Below are 27061 nucleotides of genomic sequence, written 5' to 3'. Positions count from 1 at the left end.
ATTTGGTAATTTCACTCTTAGATATATACCCTACAGACTCCCTACATATACACAAGGAGACTGGTACAAGAATACTTGTAATAGCAAAAAATTGTAAAGAATGTAAATGTGAACCAACAGAGAACAGGTGAATAAATTGCCTGTACTGTATGTACAGCAGTGAAAATGAATGAAGTGTGGATGATGAAAAAGATTCTCTCCTTTATCAAGAGAGTTTGGTATTAGTGAAAGGATAGATACATATCGTGTTGGCCAAAAAGTTCGTTTGGGTTTTTCCGTACCATCTTATGGAAGACGTTATGGAAAACCCCAAACGAACTTTTTGGCCAACCCAATATAGATTGATGGAACACAAACAAAAATCCAGAAACAGACTCACATATGTGGTCAGTTGATTTTCTGCAGAGGTCCAAAGACAATTTAATAGAAAAAGGACAATCTTTTCAGCAAATGGTACTGAATGATTGACTATCCTCATGCAAAACAATGAGTCTCAATCCACACCTTGCGCCATATAAGAAAATTAAATCAAAGTGGAGTACAAATCTAAGTGTAAAATCGAGAAATATGATATTTCTAGAAGAAAACATAAGAGATTTGGCCCTTCACCAAAATGGTAGAAAATGTTTGGAAAGTATGTATCCGATACTGGACTTATATCTAGAATATATAAAGAACACTCAAAAATCATTAAAAAGAAAGCAAGTAATCCAATTCAGAAAGTGGGCAAAAGATCTGAAGAGACGTTTCACTAAAGAAGATAGATATGAAAGGATGCTCAACATCATTTGGCACTAGGGAAAATGAAAATTAAAATCATAAGGAGGTATCATTACACACCTGCTAGAATGGTGAAAAACTGACAATACCAAGCACTGAAAAGGTGGCAGAGCAACTGAAACTTTCACCATTGCTGACAGGAATGCAGAATGGTATTGCTATTCTGGAAACCAGTTGGGCAGTTTTATCGTATGACATAAAAATGCCATTCCTACATATTCACCCAAGTGAAGCAAAAACTTATGTTCACTTAAAAATCTGTGCAAACATGTTCATAGCAGCCTTATTAATTATTGCCAAAAACTGGAAACTATACAAATATCTGTCAACTTGTGAATGGATAAGCAAACTGTGGTATATCCACACAATGGACTACTACTCAGCAACGAAAAGGAACAAACAACTGGTACACACAACATATATGATTCTCAGATATATAATATATTAAGTGAAAGACATCAGACTCAAAAGACCACATACTGTGTGATTCCATTTATATGACATTCTGGAAAAGGCAAATCAATAAGGACAGAAATCAGATCAGTGGGGGTATGGGGAGAGGCAGAAGGCTTGATGGCAGAGTGGCATAGGGGAGGTTTTTGGGGAGATGGAACTGTTCTCTATCAGTTATGGTGATGGTTACACAACTGTATGTATTTGTCAAACTCACAGCACTATACACTAAAAAGGGTGAATTTTACTCTGTGTAACTGGTCCCTAATAAGAACAAATGAGAACAATAAAATACTTAAATAACAACACTCTGTCTGATGTGTGGAGAATGGGGGGTGGGGGAAGAATGGAAGAGGGAACTCTGTCAGAGGGCTACTGCAGCGTTCCAGTTCAAGATGGTGGTGATTTGGATGTTGGCAACTCAACTGTAGACAAGTGGGTGGATATAAGGTATATTAAGGTTGTATCAAAAGGACATGGCGATTGATGATGATGTGGAGGATGAGGGAGAAGCATCAGGGCTGACCCACAGGTTTCTGGGTGGATGAAGGTGCACTGAATTCTGGTATAGAATTTCTTGTAACTCTTGGAGTGCTCTGTAATGCCTCTGTACCTTTCTCGTGGGGTTTTCTCTTCCTAGAACAATTCCTTCATTTGATTCCCTCCCATTCATCTTTCAAGAGTCAGCTCGGAATCACAAGCCTGGGTTGTAAGCTTCTCCTCTGTGTTTATATATCACCTTGTGAATATACCTATTGCACTGCACTGCAATTGTCAGTGTATCTACCTGTCTCTTTTACCATAAAAAACATTCTAAGGAAATGGTGATTTATTTGGAAGGAACTAATTCTAACATTATGATATAACCAGGACTTTTCAAACCCAGTAACAGATTATTATAATGTGTTTAGTATTATATTTATGAAGTCCACACTAATATAATGAATGTAAACACAGGACAATATTACTACCACTATGATGCAAATAATAATCAGTGGCTCGATGATCAAAAATTTTCATAATTATCCTTTATGATGAAAGCCGGTGTGGTTCAGTAAGAGTAGCTGTGGCCTTGGGTTGGAAGACTTTGGTGCAAATGTGGGCTCTGCTGACCACTGCTGGGGAGAACCCTAGCAAGTTACTTTACCTCTCTGTCAGTTTCCCTGCATATAAACTTGAGAGTACATTAATGATAGAATGGGAATTTGACGATGAAATGAATTTATGCAAGGAAAAGTGATCAACACAGGACCTGGTGTAAGTTATGCAGTAATAAACATAAGTTGACTTTGAGAGCATTGGTAAGTGAATCAGGCTGCATAAGTCCCTGGCCTTTAGACACAGGAGTTTAAGGCAAAAGTCTTAAACTCCTATGAGAAGTTTAGTGAAACCCTTCTGAGCACATATAGGTCTTTTTAGTTACTAAACTCTGTTAAAATTATTCATATTCATAAATATAAAATGATAATGATAAGTTAAATATCCCTACCAAAACCAAACTACCTTTGACTGGCTTGATAAAATAGGAATTGGTAAGTTTCTTACCTTTTGGGTAGATATCTTTTAGAGGGATTTCTCCTGGGGGCAAAATCCTGACTATCTGATTAGTATCCAAAAGAGTCACACAATTGCTCTGCTTTGGAGCTCCAATTTTCTTCTTCCCTCCGTAGAATGTATCAGTGACCCTTGATTTATGCAAAGATGTTGGCCTTTTCCAAGAATAAACTTCATTAGGTGACTAAAAAACAAAGGAGAGAAATTCAAGCACTGAAGTATTATAAACTACATTCACAACTTTTACAATGCAGTCCTTTGAGCAGATACCAGTGGTAAACTTATATTTCACAAATATAAGAAAATCAAATTATTCCTTAACCTTTTTGAATTTGGTACAGAAGATAGCTGCTTCATCAATAATCATAATTTTCAGACAAGTGTGAAATATGCAACACATTTTTTATCTTGAAATGAATTACAGCTAAAAAGAGGGAATATAACAATACAGGTAATTTAAGCAACTATAAATAAATAACTATCCTATAGCATCCACTATCTGGCATAAGGAATAGTATTACCAGTATTTCTCAAGCCCCTGGAGGACCCCTTTTCAATCACATCTCTTTCATATTCCCTAGACATTAATTCTTCTGGAATTTTGTGTTAATTTTTTTCTCTTGCTTGACTTTAAATTTTTACCACATATATATTTATCCTTCTCTACTCCAAGATCACAGATATTCCCCTATGTATTTGTTAAACATTTTGAAGTTTTGCCTTTCACATTTAATTCCTTAACCCCCCAGGAGTTTATTTCTGTGAGTGGTATGAGGTAGGGCTCCATGCTTGTCTTTTTTTCACATGGATAGCTAATTGTTCAACTATCATTAACCTTTGCCCACTGATCAGCACTGTTGTCAGAAAAGTTTCATGTATGCAGACAGCTGTTTCTGGGCATTCCATTCTGTTCTACTGTATATTTTTCTACCCCTAGGCCAATACCATGTGGTCTTAGTTACTAAAGCTTTATAATAAGCCTTGAAATTTAGTAGGGCGAGTACCTCTGCTTTTTATTCTTGGTTCTTCTTCAGAAATGTCTTGGTCATTGTTTGCCCTTCCTCTTCCACTGCATCCTTGTCAGTACTTGGTATTGTCAGTATTTAAATTTTTTTTTTAGCCATTCTAATAGGCAATAGTAGTATCTCATCACGGTTTTAATTTGCATTTCCCTAATGACTAATGATGTTGAACATCTTTTCATGTACTTAATTACCATCCATATATCCTCTTTGGTAAAGAGTCTGTTCAAGTCTTTTGCCCATTTTTTTTTTATACATTTACCTCTGATTTTATTTCTATATCTACTTAAATACTTTGAAAACCGTGAGTTCACCCAGATACACCCAATTCCAATCCAACCACTACAGGACTCATTCTAGTTTTCTTTCCTTCTGTATCTGTAACTCCCTTCTTTAACAGTGAGAAACCCAGACGTCATTACCCTTCATATACTTACTTTTTGGCTCAGTTCCACTGTATATGACTCATCTCCCATCTCCACCACTAACTTTCCCTTCCAGGCCAATGCCCTCCTCACTCTGCTTGGCCTGATAGCCCACACTGAGCTATGCACACGTATCAACAAACTCTTCACCTTACTAGAGCTCCCACATCCCACACCAGGCTGCCCCTTCATGGGGTGCCATCTTCATCCTGGCTGGACTTGATTCCCATCGCTAGTTGTTACTCCCTCCCACACCACAGATACCTTGCTCATCTGCTCAGCCTCTGACCTCTGACACCTCATGATGGGCCACTCTGCCCATTTTTTATACTGGATTATTTTCTTACTCTTGAGTTTTAAGAAATCTTTATATATTTTGGATACAAGTCCTTTGCTGGAAATGTGATTTGCCAATATTTTCTCCCAGCCTGTAGACTGTCCTTTCATTCTCTTAACAGTGTCTTTTTTACAGAGTGGAGGGTTTTTTTTTTTTGTTTTTTAAAAAATTATTTATTTATTTAGTTATTTATTTATTTTTGGCTGTGTTGGGTCCTCGTTTCTGTGCGAGGGCTTTCTCAGTTGCGGCAAGCGGGGGCCACTCTTCATCGCGGTGCGCGGGCCTCTCACTATTGGCCTCTCTTGTTGCGGAGCACAGGCTCCAGACAGGTAGGCTCAGCAACTGTGGCTCACGGGCCTAGTCGCTCCGCGGCATGTGGGATCTTCCCAGACCAGGGCTTGAACCTGTGTCCCCTGCATTGGCAGGCAGATTCTCAACCACTGCGCCACCAGGAAAGCCCGAGGTTTTTTTTTTTTTTTTTTTTTTTTAATTATTTTGCTTTTTTTTAAAAAAATTTTTTAATGCTATTCTTGTCTGCTTACATTCTTTTTATGTATGTATGTATGTATGTATGTATGGCTTTGTTGGGTCTTCGTTTCTGTGCGAGGGCTTTCTCCAGTTGCGGCAAGCAGGGGCCACTCTTCATCGCGCTGCGCGGGCCTCTCACTATCGCGGCCCCCCTCATTGCCGAGCACAGGCTCCAGACGCGCAGGCTCAGTAGCTGTGGCTCACGGGCCTAGTTGCTCCGCGGCATGTGGGATCTTCCCAGACCAGGGCTTGAACCCGTGTCCCCTGCATTGGCAGGCAGTTCTCAACCACTGCGCCACCAGGGAAGCCTGAGGTTTTTAATTTTGAGGAAAGTCAAAGTATCAAAAAAATTTCTCATGGATCATGTCTAAGACGCTCAGAACAATGTTTAGGAGAAGTGGTGGTAGTGGGTATCCTTGTCTTACTCTTGATATCGAAACAAATGCTTTTAACGTTTCACTATTGAGGATTCACTATGATACTTGCTGTCGGTTTTTGTAGCCATCTGGTAGTAGGTTAAGAAAGTTATAATAAGTTCATAATAATTTAGGTGCCTTTGATAATGCTATAAAAAGTTAAAAAGAGATGATATGCCCTTTTGTGAATAGTTTTGTGAAGAATCAAAAGAAATTCACATAAAGTCAGAAAGGCACTGTAGTATATAGTAGAAAGGATATGCATTTGAGGGACAGTCACCATTGAGCTCAAATCCCAGCTCCCTTATTCAATATCTTTGTGGCCTGGGGGATATATCCTCTCTGTTTTTGTTTCTTTATCTATAAAACCTTGTGCAACTGTTGTAAAAATTAATTATCATGTATAAAATGGTTTAGAATAGTACAGTGCCTGACTTGTGTTAGGGTCTAAAAAATATGACTGCGCTCATAAAATGCTGAAAGGCTGTCTAACTGAATGATCTAATCTAATGCTGAAAGGCTGTCTAACTGAATGATCTAATCTATCATCAAACAAAAATTCATGAACATCTCCGATATGTGGGTAATAAATATAGGGGATGCAGCTTTTAATTTAACAAGGTCACTAGTCCTACAGTCTACAAAGGATTTCTAGAGGGTCAATATAAACATTACCTTATACTCAGCTTTCTTACCTTTTTATAGTGACATTATATTTCTACACTAATTTCTTCAATCAAAAGATCAATTTTTAAAACAGTTCCACCTTCAGAAAAGTAGCTCCAGTATTTTCTCTACTGATAGCAGCAAGCATTGTAGAAAGCATATTAAACATAACTCTTTCATTTAATCAAGGCTGCCGTAGATGCTGTATTCCAACATGTTTCATTTTCAGATATATAATCCACAGCAAATGTTTTTTACTTGATAATTAAGAAGACATAAGGCAAAGTCCTAAACCACACATTATCCATCGGGTTTTGGATTTCGAAAGTCTTATACCCTGAAGTACTCATCATTCATTAATTACATTAAAATTTTGAGGCATGTGAGACTGGTGTACTATTAAGCAGAGCCAATATTTTTTATCTTTAAGTGATTCTATCATCCCACCTAAAAGCTACAAAGGAAATTGTGAAAATTAAATGTTTAATCAAAACACATGGAGTTACATCTAAGGTTATTAGATGGCAACTTGGGCTGAAATAACCTTTATATTTCATGTTCCCACATTTCCATCAGGGGAAGATGGTACCTAGTTTCACCTAAAGTCAATTATAAATAGCCTCTTCTTTACAGATAATAGTAAATAACAGCAGAAGGATCCATTTAAAAGCAAATTAAATTGAGACCACCAGCATTTATAGTATAATCTGGATGCAGCAAAGATATAAATCAGAGCAAAACTCAATGGAAAGTGAATTAGTGTTCATGAGCGTTGAAAAACTTAACCTACAGTAATGAGACTCCAACATATTTCACTTTAAAAAATTCTAGAAGAAATATTATTTTGTTAGTCTCAAATTGTCCCTCTTGACAGATGACATGAGCACACATTAAGACAGCATGATATAAAATCACTGTCAGTATGTTAAGTATTTAACTGTCACATGAACTCCCATGTATGGAGAATACTGGTTTTCCTTTACTAAATTATATAATTGCACTACAATGTATATGTTAATTTTTAACAAGCAATGAAACCATATAGAATGCATTTTTTAATGACTGGTCTGGAAAACAGAAGGTTGATGTGAAATGTTTACCAGAAAATCATTACGTTTTTAATTACCCCTCAAATAGGCTTATAGAGTATAGGCCAAAATGGGGGGAAGAAATAGTTATTCAATCATTTAAGAAATTTATGCTTACCATGAGATCTGGGAAACCAACAACGACTGTAGCATAACTATTCTCATCTGAGAGAATTCGGTTAGGAGAGGCAATCTTTTGCCCCACAGCTGAACTCAGATTTTCAGATGATAGTTGATGACTTGAAATTTTATGAGGTATGCTGAAGTCTGTTTCTAAAAAGTGTCAGAGAAACATTAAACAACATATGCCCCTGAAGTGCTCCAGGAATTAATTTTTGCAAGATTTCATTCTCACCAACTCAAACAGAAAAGCACAAATCAAAAAATAGAAAACGCTTCCAATTACACTCATGGCTTTTTGTCTGAGAAAACTCAGTTTTCACAATCATGGCATCTTCTCAAAGTGATTTCAAGTATTTATTCAAGAATTCAAATTTTTATTAGCAATCAAGATTAATATAATAGCACTCTGCAGAAAGAGGTGAAACTGGCCCAAACCAGTCTTAGCAATGGTATATTTTAGAATTTTTTCATAATTACTTTTCACCCCCCCCAAACTGTGATGAATAAAGTAGAAATACTGATGGTCTGTGTAAAAAAGAAATGATGCAATCCTAAAATAGACTTGGAACCTACATATATGTAAACATTCTGACTTGTTAGTTTAAAAATTTCAGAGACAGAATTTAAAAGACGATAGATTCTTATTTACTGTTTCTAGTGTAGTGACAAAGATTTCTTTTTTGGTATAAAGTTAACATGTCGATACTATTGTCCTTAAATGATTCTAGAGGACAGTATGTATGCAGGCATGTACCCATACAGCCACAAACACACAGAACACAGTATTTACCTTGTGTGACTCCAAACCCCGTGCTAGGCAGCTCCTCTTTCAGCACATACAACTGGCAAACCCTACTGTCCTCAGATTCGATGTGTGCAGGCTTAGTTAAAAGATATTTCCTGTAAACAAACAAAACATCTAAGTGAAAAGTCTTTCTTTTTCTAATAACTATGAGGCCAGACTAGGAAAAATCAGAGTTCCCATACCCTGCCCGCCCCCCGCCAAAGCCTCTTCTTTATATTCTGAGTATAATTTGCAGTTTCAGAGTTTCATCATGAATTTTAAAAATAACTTCTTAACACTGTATAAGAGCAGTGCATAATAACAGTGCAGTAATAAATGTGAACTGAAAATCCAATACTTCCTGTAAGAGGAAGGGCCATAAAAAAAAAAAGAAAAGCGACTCTAAAGAAACACATCTGTACTATCATGGAGCCTGCTGTTAATATGACTGATCCGCAAGTAAGAAGAAGCCCAACCTCTGATTTGTGACCAGCTAAGGGACAGAAGCCCTCACTGCTGTAATCCCCTTGATCTACTTGTCTGTAAGATTTCTAATATAGGAATATATATATAGCCAGGAATCTTTTGCAGCAGGTCACTTCTGCTTGTCAGCAGAGGGGCAGAGAATCTGCATGAAGCCAGCAGATGTAATGTATGAGGGAGGGTGACTCAAAATTTACTGTGCACCCCTCTTATGCCGAGTGTACATAATGTCCTCTTCATCAAGAAGTGTACGGTCCAATGGAAGAGGCAACACAAACATAAACATAACCAAATAAGAGCACACGAGATAAAATGAAAAAGCAGCTTCTAAGGGGTGGATTCTGTGAAGTTACAAAAAAGCAACAGCATTTGGATGGAGACTGTGGCCCTCTGAAGAGAGGATAAACTAAAAATCTATTTTGAAGTATCTCTAGTTTGGCAAGAATACAGTGACTTCTCAGTGTGCTAACAGGAAAAATCCTAAAGAAATATGGATCAGTTGTAAAAGTCATTATGTTTTCACTGTTAATTTCAAGGTCATCTTCTGAAACACTTTTTAAAAAAAAATTTATTTATTATTTATTTATTATTTATTTTTGGCTGTGTTGGGTCTTTGTTTCTGTGTGAGAGCTTTCTCTAGTTGCGGCAAGCGGGGGCCACTCTTCATCGCGATGCACGGGCCTCTCACTATCGCGGCCTCTCTTGTTGCGGAGCACAGGCTCCAGACGCGCAGGCTCAGTAGTTGTGGCTCACGGGCCTAGTTGCTCCGCGGCATGTGGGATCTTCCCAGACCAGGGCTCGAACCCGTGTCCCCTGCATTGGCAGGCGGATTCTTAACCACTGTGCCACCAGGGAAGCCCTGAAACACTTTTATAATTACTGTGCGAAGTTACATTTAATTTACTTAAATTTTCCCGTCCCTTCTTCTTCGGAGTTTCACCTATAGAGATGCTGCCAAATACAGAAATTGTTAAAAGACAGACACAGGAAGACAGAGCTGTAAGGATGCTGGATAACTAAGCACACTCCATGAGGTGCCATGTAGATCTACCCACTGATGTGTTTTGCTCTCCACCAGAAGCCATTTGTCTTCTGCTACGAGAAAAGCTGTCTGGAGGTTGATGGGAAGTGAGATGGTGTGAGTTCGCCCTTCTAGAACATCCAGCACAGCCAGGGTGTTCCTGAAAAAAAAAAAAGAAAACTCTCTGAAAGGAAATGATGAGGATATTGGTTGAGTAACCATGGCACAGTCATTTCATGATATGTTATACAACCCTAAAAACAATGTTTTTAAGACTAGATAATAACATAGAAAAATGTTAATTGAGAAAATAGATATATAAAACTCTAAACTATGTAAAGGTATGCATAAGAATTAAAAATGAGAAGTGAGAGCGGCCATGCTAGTAGTGGTTGTATACGGAATTACGGGCAGTGTCTTTTCTTATGTCTGTTTTTCAATGTTCTGCAATGTGGGATAAGATACTTTTAGAATAAAATATTTCTAATTTTATTACATTAGTTTTACAATAAACAAGCATAATTAAAGGAGGAAACAGAATGGACACAATAAGGATCCCAGATTAAATCTTCTACAACAAAGAGCTCACCCTTTTTCTTTGTAGAATACTAGCCAGTTTTTGTGCGCAAATTCTTTACACATTTTGTAAGTTTCCTAAAGACAAAACAAAACAAAATATTCACTTTAAATGTGTCAGATGCATTCATGTCTATTCAGCTGCTTTTCCTTAAATAAAGTTCTTCAACGTGTAAAACATGTTAATTCTCTGAGAAGCTACCTCTTTATCCACTCCAAGACTCTTACGGTAACATAGATTAAAATATATTTCAAAATTAATTGTGAACTGTGCACTAAAACATCTTTAGAATAATATTTTAGGGGACTTCCCTGGTGGTCCAGTGGTTAAGACTCCACGCTCCCAATGCAGGGGGCCCAGGTTTGATCCCTGGTCAGGGAACTAGATCCCACATACTGCAACTAAGAGCCCGCATGCCGCAACTAACACCCAGCACAATCAACCAAATAAATAAATAAATATTAAAAAAAAGAATATTAAAAAAAAATGCCAAATACTGGTTAGAGATAAACATGCTATCTGTTGATCAATATGGAACTTGTACCATAGCATAAATACGTAGGAAATATTTTGTTTCTTAGATTTGGATATATTTATGACATTTAAACTCTTTTCTTCGTGGTCTTTTAAGACCTAAGTATGCTGTCGTGCAGGGCAGAGGGTAAGCCTTATTTTATATCCATTACCTTTTTCTAAGTGGCAGAAAAAATTCTCGTTGGTTAGCCAAAATGTTTACTAGTTTAATTTAGTTAATAAGCTAAAACGTTTATTTATCTAGTAAATACAATCAGCTGTTGCACTCATAGGTTCATTACATAAATCCAAACAAACTCATAACTGGAAAACTATTAAAGTGACTATTAAAGTGCATGTTAGGGATTTGTCATGAATACCACACTCAAATGGCTCATGATGTCCTATTATTGTGAGTTGCGTCCTGACAAGTCTTCATGTGACTATGATGGATACAAAAAGAAGCCATTGATATTGAATTATATATGTATCTATGTCTACCTATTTGTATCATATTAAAATTTACAAGTGTATAATAAGAGAATTCTCTTGTGCATTATAGCAAACAAAAGGCACCGCAAGGGATGGGCAGGCATGCATTTTTACGGTTACAAAGCTATGGAAAATCCTTAGCAATTTGGTGGACAAGTTGGGTATTTCTTACAGCTTCCTCCTTGTTCCACCAGGAAGTTTTCTTAAGTGTAAACTCTTCTGAAGGTAAGATGAGACGATGAAGGGCTTGGCTAGTGGTATCCAACAACAGGATGACATTGCTCTGGAAATAAAGAGAACAGTTTGTTTGTTTGCGTGTTTGCTTATTTATGTATTTATTTATTTAGCAGCAGCCTCTTGGCAGCCTGGGAATAAAGGCAATAGTGATAAATAAACGAAAGGGAAGACGACAATACTGAAATATTTAAGAGACACCATGAAGACACTAAATGTTTTTCCCTAATACAGAATTTAAAGTATTAGATAGTTTAATGAAGATATTTCTAATTATGTAATGCAGAATCTTCTCTTTGAAGATTTTATCTTAAAACCATCGCCTTGTAAATATAGGCTCGTTTAACCATGATTTCTGTTTTATTACATACAAATGAGGAAATTAAGAGAATCGATAATTTTAAAAGCCCATTTACTTTTATCAAAATTACACTTAAAGAACGTTCTGTTGAAAACTCTCTTACACTGTGCATAATTGAATCTCATTTATTCTTTTCACAAATCCAGGTTCAACTCAGAAAATATGTACATGTTATAAAGATGGGTTAGCAAGAAAATATCAAGGACCCCAAGAACCTAGCTAGTAATGAATGTTTCATCTTGACATTCACTAAGCTTGAGAACTTTCATAGCTGGTGCTGTAATAACGTACAGACAAGAGATTGCTCCAGCAGCATTAATCACAGTTATGCAAATGAAGTAATAATCTCTCAGTAATTAGGAGGACTTTTTCAAGAAAAAAATTAAAAAAAAAATTAACCTTAGGCATTAAAATAAGTGAACAGAAACACATGAAATAAGAATTTAAAATTGAGAAAGCCAGAAAAGATTAAATATTTTAAAGAGATGCAAAGAAGTGGGCTCTTTTCATTAAAATTTAAAGACATTTGAAGATTAGACTAACAGGTTTACAAAAAGGCACCAGAAAGTTGTCAGGCCTTGTTATGCAATTGTCTTTTCTTTCTTTCTTGTTTTTGTTTATTTTGTTTTGTCTTATTTATTTTGTTTTGTTTTAAATTTTGGGCCCCTTCAGTTATCCTAACCCTTATGAACTTTTCATTTCAAGAACTTTCTTTGGGGAAAATAAAATCACAAAGCACCCGAAGAATTAATATGTATTTTGCAAAATATATACAAAACATGAAAAGTCTGTTCATTTGTTCCATGACATTTATTGAGCAGCTTATATTTAAAGCACAAAGGAGAATACAATGATGAATTAACCATGACCCTTGCCCTTTATTACGTAATCCAGTTAGAGAGAAATAAAAAGAAATGTAAGTAGGTTAATGATTCATCTGCAAATCTGAGACCTCACAGTGTGGTTTCAATTTATTTTACTAGTCAGTTTTACTGAAGTGCTCAAGAATTAAAGTAGTATTTGTTCCAAAGTCTCCTTTATTCCATATACTCTGAATCTTGGCTGTATTAAAATTTTCTACCAAGCATGTTGACAACGCTTAAATTTTTCCATAAACACTCTTAGAATGCATCATTCTGTATAATATGCAATTCTCCATTAAGAATGTGTGTTAGTAATATTCTTTTTAAAATCAACATGTCATATATGAAGCACCATTCCTGGCATTTGAAAGTTTGAAAATGATGAAAACCTTAAGGAAAACCCTTAAAGTTTCCCTTAAGAAAATGTATTAATAAGTTAAAAATTTACAGTCTCTATTCTAGATTAAATCTTTTTTGAGTAAGTATTTTTTAAAGGAGAAACTCTCTCTTGCGATAAATATGTACAACATTAACACGAATTGTTAGCACTTAAGCAATTTGGGGTAATATTAACTTTTCTAAGCAACAGAAAGTCCTAAAAATAATGTTTGATCCCAAAATATGATTAAGTAGAAGAAATAAGCAGATGATTAAACAGATATGATTACGCAGAAAAATGAGTACAGTTTTGCATTTTTCTTCCTTTTTAGGGTCTAATACTTGTATACTCATAACTTTGCATAAGTGAACTGAAAAACTGTATCTTTCTAAGTAACAGAAAACATATATATATATATGTTTATATACACACACATATATATGTTTCCAGCCACTGCTGTATTTAGAATTAGTTCTAGAAGCAATTGGCAACATGAAGGAGTTCTGCTGCTCCATCCTTTTAGATGTTAATGGTTTCCTTCTGTAAATGACTAATGATATAGTCTGTCTGAGTTCAAAAATAGAATTCTGCATCACACATGAGTACATGTAACTGTGGTTTTGGCTCTCCTTTAAGGGGGGCAGGGAGGAGAAGCGAGTGAGCAACTTTATTATGTTTGTATTTGACTGGGAGAAAAGTAACCTCTGGATGACCTCAATGTCCTAAAGTCTGAAGTTCTAAACTTTGTACAGATGTAATAAGTCATCTCATGGGGCGGGTGGGGGGAGGAGGCTTTATTTTTAGGCATGGCAAAATTTCCCTTTCCTCACTTAAGATTTTATTTTAGCCAGGAATTTTTGAACAACTTCTTAAACTAACCAGGGAAATGTATCTGTTGCCAAGCTTTATAAAGACAAGGGAGAGATGAATTAATGGAAGTACTTCTCCATGATATTTTAGCTCCATTGTCAGGGCAGAATGGGGGAGAAGGAACTGATGGCAGTGCACATATTTTTTATTCGATTACAATTATTTATCATTTGTTAAGTTTTACAGTTACATGCTGTTCATTTGGAATTAAGGAGGTCTTATATCCTAGCAGGGACATAATATAAAACAGACAGCTGATATATCCTCTCTGGGAAAAGAAGAGGCAGTTCAGAGTACAGGTAGCGAAAGTATCCTGATAAGCTGTGCGTGCCTGCTGAGAGCACTGAGGTACCCTTCTGGAAAACTGTTGAAACTGGTCCAAGGGATAAGCCAGGTAGCATGCAAGAATGCCAGGAGGGAAAGTGCGGGCTGTACAAGTCAAGCACATCTTTACACTGAAAAACAGATTTTCTTTGATGAAAGTCGTTATAAGCGAGCAGGGTATTGGTCAGCAATGTTGCCAAACAACTGGATCTTTTGAGAAAATAAAATACGTCCTGAGAACCTGAAAATCTCGTACTTTTAAAGAATTGGCATATGTAAATTTGACAGTTTACCTGACAGCTGAAAATCTGGCAAGATTGTTTGAATAAATACTCCAAATTTAGACTCCTATTTAAATTTGATTGGTTTCCTGAATCAAAAATCACCAAGATATGTGCTTTTTATGACAGATTCTTCTGGCTGTAGAATTCAATTCAATGGCATTGGTATTTTGTTGGAAATCTATAAAGTAAAACCCTTATTCCAATGTGATGTACACAAACCTTTATAAGCAATAGTTGGATATTGATAAATTCTGCTTCTAGGAGAAAGCCATATTGAAAAAAATTGCGAAAACCAGAAAAAATTTTATTAACTCAGAATTTAAGATAATTATTTAGGCAAAGCCTAAAGTTAAAGTTGACTTACTTACTCAACGAAATACTGCTGTGTTACTTGTGCAATTTTTTATTCTTGATTAGAAACAGTCTAAAAGTACTGTTTCTAGGTAACGCTTTACTCTCATAGTGTGTTTAAATACTTAACAAGTAACAACATTACATTTTTTCCATATTTTCCTATTATGAATACTTAAAAAATTTTTCAGACTATTCTTTTCCCCACGTTTCTGCAGTGAGCGACAGCATGGATGAAGTTTAATTCTGGTGATGTCAATCCAATTTGGTTGGAACCTCAGTTCTACCATGTATTTACTGGGCAAGTTATTTAAACTTACTGAGACTCAGTTTTCTCACATGTAAATATTGCTAAAGCTACCTCGCTGGGCCTGTGGAAGAATAACACGGAATAATATATGTAATCTTTTCCTTGACACATTTGTCAGCATTTAATAATTGATCCTCCTCCCTGAGATATTCATCACTTGGCTTCTGGGATACCACACCCTGGTGTAACCATCTACTTCACTGGGCACTCATTTTCAGTTCCCCTTGGTTGATTCCTCCTCACCTCTCTCATTTCTTAATATTTCATTGCCCCAGGACTTAGTCCTCAGACTTCTCTTTTCCACCCACATTCATTCCCTTAGTGATCTCTTTCAGTTTCATGACTTTAAATAACATTTATATGCCAGTGATGCCCCAATGTATGTTTCCTGTTCTGACTTCTCCGTTAAACACCAGAATCATCTACTTGGATATGTTATAGGCATCTCGAATTTAATCACACATCCAATCTTCCCCTCCAAATCAATTCCTTCCTCATCTCAGTTCATGGCAGGTCTATCCTTTCAGTTGCTCAGGCCCTACATCTTAAAGTTGACCTTAGTTTACTCTCTTTCACCTCATATATCTGATCTGTTCGGAAATCCTGTTGGTCCCACCTTCAAAATATATCCAGAATCCATCATTACTTATGACTGCCATCCTCCTCCAAACTGCAATGATTTCTTGCTTGGATCATTGTAAAAATCTCTTCATCAATCTCCTTCATTCTGCCTTAGTACCTACAGACTATTCACCACAGAGGAGCTGGAGAAATCCTTTAAAAATATAAGTCAGATCTTGCTTCTCCTCTGCTTGAAACCCTCTAAGACCTTCCCCTTTCCTCACAGTCAGGCCGCAGAATGGTAGAATGATTTACAAGGCTCTACACATCTGCTTCCCCACCCTTCCACCACGTCCCTGACCCAACCCACTGAGTGACCTCTTTGACCTCACCTCCTTATACCCTCCCCCTCATTCAGTCTTCCCCACCATGCTTCTTTAAAGATCGAGAGGCATGTTCCAGCCTCTGGGCCTTTGAACTTATAATTCCTTTGCCTAGAACTCTCTTATTCCTGATATCTCTTCTCTCCTTCACCTCTATCAGATCTTTGCTTAAATATCACTTTCTCAGTTAGGCAATCCCTGCCCGCCCACCCTGTTTTAAAGGCAACTTTCCTCCCAGCCTTCTATTTTACTCTCCCTTGCTTCTCATCTTCTGACTTAAGATGTAATTATTTACTTTGCTTATTGTCTACCTTTTGCACCAGAATGTAAGCTTTTGAGAACAAGGATTTTTGTTGTTTTGTTCATGGCAGTATCCCTAATAGTAGGCACATGATACATATCTGATGAATGAATAATATGCTTAGTATACTATTTGGTAGATACTAGGTGGGTAATAGGTCTGCAGAAACATTATACTCCTTTCTATTGGATAGTACAGATTAACTGAGACCTGGAGAATTCTCATTAATTGAAACACAGACTGTCTTTTGATCTATATCTTCTGTTTGGAATTACTTTTAGCCTGACTCTGGGCATCTGTACTTTTCATTAGTGCTGTCTTACAATAGTAGTGATGGTTGGAACTTGAGCATCATTAGATACTAAAGAATCTCAGTGTATTCCTGCAATGGCCTGATGTCCTCCCCAAATCTGTAGGCTGAAGTCCTAAGCCCCAGTGTATTAGGAAGTGGGGCCTATGGAGGTGATTAGGTCATGAAGGTGGAGTCTTCATGAATGGGATTAGTGCCCTTATAAAAGAGACACGAAAGAGATCCCTGTTCCTACTGCCATGTGAGGCTACCATGAAAAGACAGCTGTCTAGGAGGTGGGTTCTCACCAGATGCTGAATATGCAAGCGCCTTGATCTTGGACTTCCCAGGCTGCAGAACTGTGAGAAATAAATTTCTTCTGTTCATAAGCTACCTAGTCTATGGTACTTGTGTTACAGCAGCCCAAACAGACTAAGATAATTCCATTCAGTATATTTACATGGCTATCTCCACATAAAGAATGCCATTCAGGTTTCAGGTAAAATGTCATCTCCTAAGGGGAGATATCTGAGCACTCTTTTGAGTACTGTTTACCCTTTCATCTCCTCCTACCCTACCCCCATCATTCCTTAGGACCTTACCTTATTTTTATACAGCACTTATCACTACTTGAAATTGGTATTTATTTGTTGGCTTACTTGTTTGTTGTCTGTCTCCCCAAAGAGAATGTAAGCTTCACAACAAAGAATTATCTAGCCTCAAATGTCATTAGTGCTGAGGTTGAGAAGTCTCTTCAGAGAGGAAGATATTAGCCTGCCTTGTGGTACTGATAAAATACAACTCCTGACCACGTCCTTCAGCCCCTGTCCTCAATCTTTATGAAAGCACAAATTTTTAGTTATAGGTTGAAAAACACTCTTGCCTTCTCCTTTGCATCAGTTACCCTGGGCATAACTAGACCATGTCATTACCTGCTGCTCATGGAGAATCACTTGACCCTTGAGGGGATTTCCCAGCGGTGCCACTGTCACAAATGGGTGCCAGACTCCACTGGCCGTTCTTGGGAAGATGTCAAAAAGGTCCACAAAGTAGCCGCTTTTCCCAGTCATATTCATAAAGTATAAGGAAACGGGATTGCATGCAACTACATAGAGAGTATTTTCCTCATTTTCTGAAATGACAAAAAAGTGTTAATTCCATGGTCTGCAATAGATTTTCTGACTGGTCAAATGGTCCAGTGAAAACTGAATCGTGAGACAGCACACAATCAGAACTCAGCAGATGATCTGCAAATGGATTGATTAGGTTGAAGAGCACTTTGAGAAGCAATTTCGCACCTGCTGTAACTGTACATTGGGCCACACCTACCTATTCCTGGAAGTAAGTATCTGGTCCCCAAAGAATTCTATAACATCTCATGCTAACACCATTAAATATTTAACACTCCTCAATGTCAGGAAATTCTTCCTTGTATGAAAGTATTTTATGACTCAATAAAAGTCTGTTTCCTCTTATTTTATTGTTGGCTCAGATGGACAACAGCTGGTCAACATCTTCTATCTGCTAATCCGGCATTTCCCAGCTAGTTACAAGATCTTTAGGCTTTTCTAGTAAATAAGTAATCCCATTTTTTGTTCTTAGCTCTATGGATCTTATTTTCTAAATTATCTTTTTTCATATTTGTGTATTTATTATTACAAAATCTCTGTCTTTTCAAACTAGTACTTGACTAGGTCCATTTTTTTGAATTCTATTTCAGTGCTTCTTCAACTTTCAAGTGCATATGCATCACCTGGGGATCTAATGAAAAGGCAGATTCTCATTCAGTGGGTCTGAGGTGGGGTTTCAGACTCTGCCTTTCCAACAAGCTCCCAGGAGATGTCACTGCTGTTGGTTTGAGGGCTTCCCTTAGAGAAGCCAGGCTTTGGACTATGTTTCCCATAATCTCTATTTCTGGGAACCTTGAAGCAAGGGATTAAGCTGCTTCTGTATAATAAACGCTATTAACATCACTCATTATCCAGGTATCTATTTACAGTGGTCATATTTTCTGAACCCAAAACTAAGACACAAGATATGAAACTCTGGAAAAAAAATATAGTGTATGTGTGTGTGCATGTATATGTCATGTCTACACATAAAGACCAAATATATATAAAGATATAGAAAACTTAAATATATATAAAGATATGGTAAATTTAAATAAGCTAACATTGATAAGAAACACAAATCAATGGAAGGGCAGAAGAAGACATTATTTAGGAGACAATGTGAACTGTGTGTGTGTGTGTGTGTGTGTGTGTGTGTGTGTGTGTGCGCTACAGTTCTAAATATCAGATAGAATCACACAACTTATAATTTAAGAATCTTTTTAATGCTTCTACTCTCAGCACAAATAAGTTCAATTCAACATTTATTGAGCACCTTTGTACATAGTATAGGGACCAGGGAATATAATAACAGTATTAATAGAAATGTAAAAAAAAATAAATAAATAGAAATGTACTTCATGAACTTACAATTGTTCTCTCTTATTGCAGGCATTAAGTGCTGTTTGGTCTTTAGCTCAAATATATATATATATATATATATATACACATATATATATATGTATATTTAACCCTGATGCTAACCCAAGAAAATGTTCTTTTCTGTCACCAATACAGAATAGGTAAAAAAACAAAGAAATAAAAAACAACACAAAAACCTAGCTTGCAAATGTGGACAATACTAAAACAGAGGGTTAAGTTATGTGAGGGACAGAAAATGAGTTTCGTTTTTAAGGACCAGTTCTGACTGGCTCACAGCGGCTGCCTGGAATGCTGTGTGGAGAATTGTGAGACTGTGACAAGGTTTAATGTCACCTGTCACTGGCATGGGGCAGAGGATCACAGCATACTTACTTACAATCTCTAAATATGAGACCAGGGCAAAGTTCAAATTTTATCCGTAAGATTCATACTTATTCTCTACTAGTGAATGTAAAATATCTTAATAGGAACACCAGTCTGTTACCAACAAAAACCCTGTACATTTGAAAAGCACATATTTTTACTTAACATAGCTGATGTTGGAGAAAACATCCACAGAACTTACATGAACAAAAACTTGCTTCTGAATTTTTGCCTGAATAACCTCCATTGTAGACAAGTTAGAGAATTTCTCCCTTTCCCCTGCCATCACTTCTGTTTATATCACCTTAGCAACTGCCATCAATTGAAAACTTCTGCCAGAAAGTACCCAGGGCACACTGCATGAATCAGTAGGTAATGGCAACAGTCCAGAGACGTAGATGCCAAAAATTCACATCCTTTATTTGCCATTCTTTACAACGAGAGGTTTACTGACTGCAAATCCTCCAGCCCTGCTTTCAGGGTTCATGCAATCACCAAACTGGAATCCGAGCCAAAAAAATCCAATGTTTTTCCTTTTTCTTTCCCTCTTCTATTTTTAGCACACGCCTGGGTGTGTTTAACTTTGTGCTACAATTGTAATGAGAAGCAGACACATGCATATAAACTCAGCAGTGCTTATGTGGATTTCACAATAGTATTTTGTTAGGTTGTCATAGGAAATTAGTTCTAAATTACATATAATTGCCATTCAATCCAAGAATGACACAGTTACTGAGTCTATCATAGACTTCTTGATGTTTAGAGATTATTTTGATCCTGCTTTTAAAAAAATCAGTGCAGACATATTAACAAATTGAAGGAGAAAAACCATATGATCATCTCAATAGATGCAGAGAAAGCTTTCGACAAAATTCAACACCCATTTATGATAAAAGCCCTGCAGAAAGTAGGCATAGAGGGAACTTTCCTCAACATAATAAAGGCCATATATGACAAACCCACAGCCAACATTGTCCTCAATGGTGAAAAACTGAAACCATTTCCACTAAGATCAGGAACAAGACAAGGTTGCCCACTCTCACCACTATTATTCAACATAGTTTTGGAAGTGTTAGTCACAGCAATCAGAGAAGACAAAGAAATAAAAGGAATCCAAATCGGAAAAGAAGAAGTAAAGCTGTCACTATTTGCAGATGACATGATACTATACATAGAGAATCCTAAAGATGCTACCAGAAAACTCCTAGAGCTAATCAATGAATTTGGTAAAGTAGCAGGATACAAAATTAATGCACAGAAATCTCTTGCATTTCTATACACTAATGACGAAAAATCTGAAAGTGAAATTAAGAAAACACTCCCGTTTACCATTGCAACAAAAAGAATAAAATATCTAGGAATAAACCTACCTAAGGAGACAAAAGACCTGTATGCAGAAAATTATAAGACACTGATGAAAGAAATTAAAGATGATACAAATAGATGGAAAGATATACCATGTTCCTGGATTGGAAGAATCAACATTGTGAAAATGACTCTACTACCCAAAGCAATCTACAGATTCAATGCAATCCCTATCAAACTACCACTGGCATTTTTCACAGAACTAGAACAAAAAATTTCACAATTTGTATGGAAACACAAAAGACCCCGAATAGTCAAAGCAATCTTGAGAACGAAAAATGGAGCTGGGGGAATCAGGCTCCCTGACTTCAGACTATATTACAAAGCTTCAGTAATCAAGACAGTTTGGTACTGGCACAAAAACAGAAATATAGATCAATGGAACAGGATAGAAAGCCCAGAGATAAACCCACACACATATGGTCACCTTATCTTTGATAAAGGAGGCAAGCATATACAGTGGAGAAAAGACAGCCTCTTCAATAAGTGGTGCTGGGAAAATTGGACAGGTACATGTAAAAGTATGAAATTAGAACACTCCCTGACACCATGCACAAAAATAAACTCAAAATGGATTAAAGACCTAAGTGTAAGGGCAGACACTATCAAACTCTTAGAGGAAAACATAGGCAGAACACTCTATGACATACATCACAGCAAGATTCTTTTTGACCCAGCTCCCAGAGAAATGGAAATAAGAACACAAATAAACAAATGGGACCTAATGAAACTTAAAAGCTTTTGCACAGCAAAGGAAACCATAAACAAGACCAAAAGACAACCATCAGAATGGGAGAAAATATTTGCAAATGAAGCAACTGACAAAGGATTAATCTCCAAGATTTACAAGCAGCTCATGCAGCTCAATAACAAAAAAACGAACAACCCAATCCAAAAATGGGCAGAAGACCTAAATAGACATTTCTCCAAAGAAGATATACAGATGGCCTACAGACACATGAAAGAATGCTCAACATCATTAATCATTAGAGAAATGCAAATCAAAACTACAATGAGATATCATCTCACACCGGTCAGAATGGCCATCATCAAAAAATCTAGAAACAATAAATGCTGGAGAGGGTGTGGAGGAAAGGGAACACTCTTGCACTGTTGGTGGGAATGTAAATTGATACAGCCACTATGGAGAACAGTATGGAGGTTCCTTAAAAAACTACAAATAGAACTACCATACGACCCAGCAATCCCACTACTGGGCATATACCCTGAGAAAACCATAGGTCAAAAAGAGTCATGTACCAAAATGTTCATTGCAGCTCTATTTACAATAGCCAGGACATGGAAGCAACCTAAATGTCCATCGACAGATGAATGGATAAAGAAGATGTGGCACATATATACAATGGAATATTACTCAGCCATAAAAAGAAATGAAATGGAGGTATTTGTAATGAGGTGGATGGAGTTAGAGTCTGTCATACAGAGTGAAGTAAGTCAGAAAGAGAAAAACAAATACAGTATGCTAACACATATATACAGAATCTAAGGAAAAAAAAAAAAAAGGCCATGAAGAACCTAGTGGTAAGACGGGAATAAAGACACAGACCTACTAGAGAATGGACTTGAGGATATGGGGAGGGGGTGGGGTGAGATGTGACAGGGTAAGAGAGTGTCATGGACATATATACACTACCAAATGTAAAATAGATAGCTAGTGGGAAGCAGCCGCATAGCACAGGGAGATCAGCTCGGTGCTTTGTGACCACCTAGAGGGGTGGGATGGGGAGGGTGGGAGGGAGGGAGATGCAAGAGGGAAGAGAAATGGGAACATATTGTATATGTATAACTGATTCACTTTGTTATAAAGCAGAAGCTAACACACCATTGTAAGGCAATTATACTTCAATAAAGATGTTTAAAAAAAAAAAAATCAGTGCAGGAAGGAAAAATCAAAAGAATAAACTGACATACCATGTGATGTAGCGATGTCGCAGATTAAGTTAATTTCATCCAATGGTAACTTCCAGGAGGCACATTCTTCAGTAAAGGTTTGGGATCTTCCTTCATGTCTTTCTATTGTATACTCCTGTATGTTTATAAGTGCTGGACCCTAGAAAAAATAGTTATCTGAGTTAAGACATTTGGGTAGTTAGCAAAAAGTAGAAAAGCTAAAGTTCTTCCAAAATACAGATTTTCAATTCAAATATTCCACATCTTGATATACCTCTTCTCATTTTACTGACCAGCATGATACTTATAACAATCATAATACCATATACTTGCATTTATAAATGCTTTCACATGTGCTATCTTATTTAATTTCTCACTTTCTTTTCTTTTTACTCACAAAATATAGCAGATGTAAAATCCCATAGGAGTTCTCATTCCTTCATTCTTTCCTAAGCCAAGAGCAAGTTTTGAACTTCAAGTACTGGGACCCAGAGCTATCCGAACTAGGAGAATAATTTTTTAAATACAGTTGACTCTTGAACATTGATTTGCATGCCCTTACAGTCCTTAATTAATCAACTATGTTTGGGTTAGATATTTACTATTTTGCCATCCATGGGCGCTCTCACCCCTTCTATCTAGTCTGTATCTTAGGAGCTAGAGACTAAAAACTACATTCCTCATACTCCTATTGCAACTAGTGACTGATATTCCTTTGCCCTTCTTCATGAAAACAAATATAATGGAGTAACCGTCCTATCTGACTTTCCTGAAATACAGGATAGCTCTTAGGAATTCTACTGGCCATTAGCCATTACCTACATTGAGTCCCTCAGAGGCCAGACTGGATGTGATTTAAGTTCTGCCAATTAAATGCAATTGCATGAGATTTGGAAGGCAGATGAGAGGCAGGGGCCATCTTCCTGCAGTCAGAGCAGATAAGGAGGCTCTGACAAATATCAGCAGTCAGATTCTATGCTCTGCTTACAAGGGTTGACAAACTGTGGCCTAGTCAAGACAAACTTGACTATGGCGGGTCAAGTCTGAGCCATCTCCCTGCTTTTGTCAATAAAATTTTACTAGAACACAGTCTCACTCATTTGTTAATGTACTGTCTGAGGCTGCTTTTTTGCTACCATGGCAAAGTTGAGTAGTTGTGACAGAATCTGTATGGCCACAATGCTTAACATATTTACTATCTGGCCCTTTACAGGAAAAGTTTACTGATCCTGCCTTACTGTGCAGCTCCCAACAACAGGGGTGGTAGCAGAAGCAAAAACACTCATCTTGAAACCAAAAGTCCAGCAATGGTCCCTTGACTCTGTTCCTCCTGTCCTTTCTAATGATTTTATAAGCATCTAATTCCCCACAGCCAAACCTAGATGGGTTTCTATTGCAACTAGTGACTGATACTCCTTTGCCCTTTTTCACGAAAACAAATATAATGGAGTAACTGTCCTATCTGACTTTCCTGAAATACAGGATAGCTCTTAGGAATTCTACTGGCCATTAGCCATTACCTACATTGAGTCCCTCAGAGGCCCGACTGGCTTAAGAATTAGAGCAGAAGTTAATCTATTCTAAAATAACATCAGAACAAGTCATTTCTGAGATTGAATGGATTTTCTCCAGGGAAGATACAGAAAAATCGATAACATTCAATATTCTAATGAAGGAATAATGATATCAACCTTTACGTCTATATGATGAGTTTCTGCTGGACACAATAGTTTTTGCATTCCATTTCTTGACTGACCAATTGTCCAATAGCCCATGAAGGTCTGCTCTGGCAGAGGCAACCTGTCAAGGATTAATTTGAAGAATAAACATTTCTTCCTGTTTCCAAGTCATAGGAAAAAATAATGAGCCATATATTACCGACCACACAAGCAAATTTGAAGAATGCTTTACTTAGAAGTGAGTTATGTTTAATTTTATTAAAAGATAGTCTTTAATATGATGTTTAAAATATACTTTGAAAAGAAAAAGATTTCACATTTCAGAAACTCAGAAGGTAAGGTCCTAGTCTGTTTTTACCTTAATGGCAAATATAATTAGGGTTTACATATTTTTCCCCTGAATTGGTAAATACTTAGCAATTTAATATCAAATTCCTATTACAGTATAGGAAGGATTTAGGAAAAACAATGGAGCAATCCATCAATTTTTTCATTCTATTCTCCTAAATTTGAAATCAAATAATAAATAGTACACAGTACTACCAGTCACATGCTTGTAAGTTGTACAGGGCAAGTTTCATAGGGTCTATTTTAGCACTTTAATTTTTTTTTTTTTTACTTTGACTTGCCATATAATATACCTACAGAAACGTTCACATAAATGTGCCACTTAGTCCTGAGCACACGTGTGTGTCCAGCACCCAAGCATCACCAACACTCAGAAACTCCCATGGACCACTTCAGTCATTACCCCTACCAAGGGAGCTACTATCTGACTTCTAATGGAATTATTCTGTGTTTAGATTCCATTTTATTTAAAGTTACATTTAAATAAAATAACTTGCAGAAACAAATATAGTAATGCTAAAGTACAAAACCACAGACAAATTTTTTAGAATAAGCCTTTACTTTTCAATCATACTACCTTTTCTTTGAATCTTTAAAAAAGGAACCATTAATTTGTCACTTAATTCAGTATAAATTTTTTATTCCATGCTAAGTGAAGGCCAAAAATGATTCAAAGTTAAAAGTTCTTTAAAAATAAGACATGTACATGTGGCTATAAATTGAAATGTATGCTTGAAATGAGCTTGATGATCATTAAAAGGGTACATATTGAGATTTAGAAAATCATTTTATTTTCAGTGAAAGAGTAATCTGACAAAATATCTCCATATACTTAATAAGACCACGCAAGGCTTAGATATTTTTTGCATAGAATACAAAACCAGAGAAGATTGGTTCAAGATGGTGGAGTAGAAGGATGTGCTCTCACTCCCTCTTGCGAGAACACCAGAATCACAGCTAACTGCTGAACAATCATTGACAGGAAACACTGGAACTCACCAAAAAAGATACCCCACAACCAAAGACAAAGGAGAAGCCACAATGAGATGGTAGGAGGGGCGCAATCACAATAAAATCAAATCCCATAACTGCTCGGTGGGTGACACAAACTGGAGAACACTTATACCACAGAACTCCACCCACTGGAGTGAAGGTTCTGGGCCCCATGTCAGGCTTCCCAATCTGGGGTTCCAGCAATGGGAGGAGGAATTCCTAGAGAATCAGACTTTGAAGGCGAGTGGGATTTGATTGCAGGACTTCGACAGGACTGGGGGAAACAGAGACTCCACTCTTGGAGGGCACACACAAAGAAGTGTGTGCATTGGGACCCAGGGGAAGGAGCAGTGACCCCACAGGAGACTGAATCAGATCTACCTGCTAGTGTTGGAGGGTCTCCTGCAGAGGCAGGGGGTGTCTGTGTCTCACCGTGAGGACAAGGACACAGGCAGCAGAAGTTCTGGGAAGTACTCCTTGGCATGAGCCCTCCCAGAGTCCACCATTAGCCCCACCAAAGAGCCCAGGTAGGCTCCAGTGTTGGGTTGCCTCAGGCCAAACAACCAAAAGGGAGGGAACTCAGCCCCACCCATCAGCAGACAAGAGGATTAAAGTTTTACTGAGCTCTGCCCACCAAAGCAACAGCCAGCTCTACCCACCACCAGTTCCTCCCATCAGGAAACTTGCATAAGCCTCTTAGATAGCCTAATCCACCAGAGGGCAGACAGCAGAAGCAAGAAGAACTACAATCCTGCAGCCTGTGGAACAAAAACCACATTCACAGAAAGACAGACAAGATGAAAAGGCAGAGGGCTATGCACCAGATGAAGGAACAAGATAAACCCTGAGAAAAACAACTAAATGAAGTGGAGATAGGCAACCTTCTAGAAAAAGAATTCAGAATAATGATAGTGAAGATGATCCAAGACCTCGGAAAAAGAATGGAGGTAAAGATCGAGAAGATGCAAGAAATGTTTAACAAAGATCTAGAAGAATTAAAGAACAAACATACAGAGATGAAATGAAAAATACACTAGAAGGAATCAATAGCAGCATAACTGAGGCAGAAGAATGGATAAGTGACCTGGAAGACAGAATGGTGGAATTCACTGCTGCAGAACAGAATAAAGAAAAAAGA

The 27061-nt window shown here is 37.2% G+C and overlaps 1 protein-coding gene across 3 annotated transcripts in view; it reads right to left on the bottom strand.

Moving 5' to 3' along the window:
• VWA8 (von Willebrand factor A domain containing 8) overlaps positions 1 to 27061 on the bottom strand; it is a 364407-nt gene that overhangs the window by 112458 nt on the left and 224888 nt on the right. For all 3 annotated transcript variants that reach the window (XM_082365255.1, XM_082365257.1, XM_082365256.1), the window contains 9 exons: positions 24595 to 24703; positions 22925 to 23063; positions 17705 to 17904; positions 11435 to 11545; positions 10270 to 10334; positions 9715 to 9840; positions 8183 to 8292; positions 7388 to 7542; positions 2779 to 2971 (listed from right to left, as the gene is read on the bottom strand). In XM_082365255.1, the coding sequence (XP_082221381.1) occupies positions 2779 to 2971; positions 7388 to 7542; positions 8183 to 8292; positions 9715 to 9840; positions 10270 to 10334; positions 11435 to 11545; positions 17705 to 17904; positions 22925 to 23063; positions 24595 to 24703 (1208 nt within the window). The remainder of the gene's footprint in view (positions 1 to 2778; positions 2972 to 7387; positions 7543 to 8182; positions 8293 to 9714; positions 9841 to 10269; positions 10335 to 11434; positions 11546 to 17704; positions 17905 to 22924; positions 23064 to 24594; positions 24704 to 27061) is intronic.

The sequence above is a fragment of the Balaenoptera borealis genome, assembly GCF_965194805.1.
Source record: "Balaenoptera borealis genome assembly, chromosome: 18".
Lineage (NCBI taxonomy): Eukaryota > Metazoa > Chordata > Mammalia > Artiodactyla > Balaenopteridae > Balaenoptera > Balaenoptera borealis.
Note: the sequence above shows the minus strand (reverse complement) of the source record. Positions and strands in the feature narration are given on the sequence as shown.